The 4373-nt window shown below is 33.9% G+C and overlaps 1 protein-coding gene across 1 annotated transcript; it reads left to right on the forward strand.

Moving 5' to 3' along the window:
• The first annotated feature begins 585 nt into the window (after positions 1-585).
• On the forward strand, positions 586-1491 carry LOC128561936 (taste receptor type 2 member 10-like). Its single transcript, XM_053556593.1, has one exon. It carries the CDS (start codon positions 586-588, stop codon positions 1489-1491), a length of 906 nt encoding a protein of 301 aa, XP_053412568.1.
• Positions 1492-4373: the final 2882 nt, after the last annotated feature.

Consider the following 4373-nt stretch of genomic DNA (forward strand, 5'->3'; position numbering starts at 1 on the left):
AATTTTGTATGATAATATTTGTGAAACTTACCATACCCAGAATCGCACTTAAAATTAAAGAAAAATTAAATTATACCCTCAGAGTAAGTTTGTGTAATGGCTAAGATAATTTATTACTTCTATATGGTCCTTTGCATATATATATAGAAACTCTGATCATAAAAAATGTAAATGAGGATTATTTGAGTCTGAAGAATATTAAGTTATTATGCTGTTGTGTTTTGTATCCTATACAAACCTGTTTGACATCCATTCAGCATAATTCAATTTAATGAATGCAAAATAGCTGCAGGAGGACAAGTAACATCCATGAAACAGATACTTTCATTTGCATCTTAACAAAGTGTCAGCAGGCATTCAGTCTGAACACACATTTTCTAAATTTGCTGTGTTTTGTAGATGCAAATGAAAGGATGTGCAAGAAGATATTTCTGATTCCATCACAAGGCGTTCCTGGGCACTTTTAAGTCTTTATAAAACAAAAAGGAAGAAAATCACTATTCCATTGAGCAACTAATATATGCCTACACTGCAGCAGGTAATCTAAAATAGACATAACAGAATCTAAAACAAGGTTTGGCAAATATGCTAAATGTAGTGGAAGGCATCTTCCTTTCTGTTGCAATTATTGAGTCCATCCTGGGAGTTGTAGGGAATGGATTTATTGCACTTGTGTTCTGCATTGACTGTGTCAAGAGTAAGCTCTCTATGCTTGGCTTTATTCTCACTGGCTTAGCAATTTCTAGAATTTGTCTGATATGGATAATAATGATAGATGTATTAATGAAGGTCTTGTCTCCATATACTTATTACTCTAGTAACTTAAATGAATATATTGGTTACATGTGGGTAATTATCAACCATTCCAGTATCGGTTTTGCCACCAGCCTCAACATCTTCTACTTCCTGAAGATAGCAAACTTTTCTCACTACGTGTTTCTCTGGTTGAAAAGAAGAATCAGTAGAATTCTTCCTCTTCTAATAGGATTCTTGGTTATTTCAGTGGTAATTACTCTTCCACAAGTCATGAAGGCTTTTAATGATATCAAAATGAAGAATAGAAACACAACCTATGGATCCAAGATGCAAAAAAGTGAATTCTTTGTTCAACAGGTGTCAATAAATCTGGGAGTCATCTTCTTCCTTACACTATCCTTAATTACATGTTTCCTGTTAATCATTTCCCTTTGGAGACACAGTAGGAAGATGCAACTGAACACAATGGGATTCAGAGACCCCAACAATGAAGCTCATGTGAAGGCAATGAAAGTGCTGGTATCTTTCATCATCCTCTTCATCTTGCATTTTATAGGCTATGCCACAGAAATAACATCTTCTGCGCTAGAAAACAAACTTTTATTACTTTTTGGAGTGACAACCTCAGCCATTTATCCCTGGGCTCACTCATTTATCCTAATTCTAGGAAATAGCAAACTAAAGCAGACCTCTTTGAAGGTACTGCAGCAATTAATGTTTTGTGACAGACAATAATGTCAGAGCCACTTAGAAAAGCTGGAAGAGAAATGGATGTTCTAGGAGAATAATCCAGTGAAGATATTTTTGAATATCTGTTTGGCTTGTACCACATTCTTATGCTGGTTGTTATCTGTGTTACTGAACGTCACTGAAATCATTCATAATTGCTTTGAATGTATCTTAAGGACTCTCACTCCTTGGTGAGATTTTAATGTCACATGCTAGTGCAGCATTTTGGTCAGATTTCTTGCCTTGCAACTTCTTCCCACACAGCTCCCCATGGAAAAACATCTACTTGGAGACTATTCACTGTATTATGTACTATTCACTGTACAGATTATGACACTGACAATAAGCATCTACAACATGATGTTTCATTGCGTTTTTCCTGACATCCCTGAAGGATCAACATCCATTCTGTAAGAAAACCCAAAGAAGCAGAAATCAGTACAAAGACATTTGTGATCAATCTTTACATGAGATTGAGTAACAAACGGGGGTGCTTCTTCACAATGTGCTATTTTAATTCTTTAATGAATGACTTGATACTCACTATTAAAAATCTAACATCCTTTTTTCCTGGTGTGTTTTGGATATAATAGCAGTAATCAAAGTAGTCAATGGAGTTCTGTGAAAAACAGCTAGAGAAACAGAGTCTGCCCACTGGAGATAGGATCAGAGCACTGATGTAATGACTCTTCATGCACTTCAAATGCAGTGATTTTGGATGAAGCAAAGTTATGACCTAATTAGTATTGGGAAGAGATTTCACTGGAAGTACCAATGCAAAGGACTCAATATAGTCTCTGACCAAAGACAAAAAGTAGAACTTGTGATGGAAGTTGTGCAAAGTATGAAATGTTCTGCTCTAGAGTTTCACACATGCACATACACACACATTCATAGACACAGACTTGTAGACATACTTCAAATGCTGAATTTTAAAGTGAATTTTGATGTCCAATCCAGTAAATGAACAGAGTGACATTTTGGCAACTCACAGAAATACCTTATTTTTATACTTATGGCTTGATGTCTAGGATATTTTTCAATCTAAGGCTTAATACATTTCCAATATATAAGGTTCCAAAATCAACACTTTATATTTTGAAGTGAAATATGTTTGTAATGTATATATAACTAAGAGATAATGTGGAAAAAAAACTGATGCCACTACCCAGAGTCAACCAAATTTACATGGGTGGTTTATTTAAAATGGCATCATAAACAACAATGCTCTCTGTTATATTACATTAGATTTTACTTCTTTTCTATGATTGGAAAGACTGTATCACCATTTTTGAAGATGCATAAAAGCTTATGCTACAGATACATAATAATGTACTTAATGTTTATCAAACTGTTTATATTTCTGTTGTCTTCATTTTCCACTGATAGAAATAAGCAAATATGAGTATGGTAGAACATGAATACTATTCATTCATTCAAGAAATATTTTTCTATGCTAACTGCTACATGTTGAGGATATAGTATTGAACAATGCACCATGTAATGGATAATATATTCTAGTAGAAAAGTGAACAAAAAGCAAAAAATCACCCAGACAACTCTGTGTTGTATTGGGAGAAAAAAACTAATGGGTGCTCACCAGTGATTTGACTTGGTCTTAGGAGTAGTGAAGGTGTTCATGAGGTGAGGATGGCATAGTGTGAAATCTGAACTCTGCACAGGAGTAAGATGGCAGAGCAGGGGGGATTCGGAGTGGGAAAGCTGCATGCGCAGACCCTGAGGCAAGAAGGGGTCCAGGGCATGGAAGCAACTGAAGACCCAGTATGACTAATACATAGAGAGAACTGCATTTCAATTGTCTTTTAAGTGAAACTCCACTAAGGAGGATTTGATCAATTTTTTGCAGAATTGTTGTATTTCTTTGAGGAAATAGTAAACCAACACTTTAATAGTGAAAAAAACCCATATATTCCAATCTGAAAATCAAGCAAGGTTACTATATTTGATGTTGTTACTTGAATTGCAAAAATATCTTCAATTCTCATATATTTGATTACTAGTGTGTGAGTAATTTTTAGAGGATTTTTAACCAATAGCATTTACTTTGGGGGAATTATTTATTTGTTTTCTTTTTATCTTGTGATTGCTGATTGTTTCCTTTACAGACTTTGTGTTTTATGTAGTGACACCATCCCATGTGTGAATTATGTTTTTCTTTCTTAATTTGATCATTAAAAAACAACTTAATTCGTGATATAGGTTTGTAATGTCTATGAATGTTATTCAATTTATGTTTTCCTTATCTTTTATTCTACTGCTATTTTTGCCAGTATGAACTTGGGTTTATTGATACCTATTTCATTATCAATAGCTCTGTTTTTATAGATTCATTGCACATGAAATGAAAAAACACAGAAATGTATGAAGGGGAAATTAATTATGAACAGTTATACTACTCAACTAATCATTGTTAATATGTTTCTACATAGATATTAAAAATTATTTGAAACAAATGATAGGCTTGTTGCTTAGAAGTCTGTTTGGATTTGATTTATATATAAACTGGATAAATGGGTAATCCTTGGACAGGACACTTAGAGGTATTTTTATTTCCTTTTAGTCTTCTGAATAATTTATGTAATCAGACATGTAAAGTTAAATAAAAGATAAGGTATGTGAGCAAAATCTTTCTGGTTAACATTCCTTGAGAAATAAGGGAAAGAATCTTCCCCAGCATTTTCAAGAACTGTGTAAGTACTAACTCTGATGTCTGCTGCCTTTGCAGTTCTGATTATTTTGTTGTTTGTAATGATTTTGATTATGTTGGATCAGGCCTCGTGTATTTTATAAGTCTACATTTGACTCTGTTTCATCAGAACTTTATCTAGTGGAGTTCTCTGGGGACAGGTTTACAGTGTACTGTGCCA

This window comes from Nycticebus coucang, chromosome 12, assembly GCF_027406575.1.
Source record: "Nycticebus coucang isolate mNycCou1 chromosome 12, mNycCou1.pri, whole genome shotgun sequence".
In the NCBI taxonomy this organism is placed as follows: domain Eukaryota; kingdom Metazoa; phylum Chordata; class Mammalia; order Primates; family Lorisidae; genus Nycticebus; species Nycticebus coucang.

Excerpts from the sequence above, each read along its gene's own strand:
- LOC128561936 (XM_053556593.1), top strand. The coding sequence starts at position 586 with ATGCTAAATGTAGTGGAAGGCATCTTCCTTTCTGTTGCAATTATTGAG.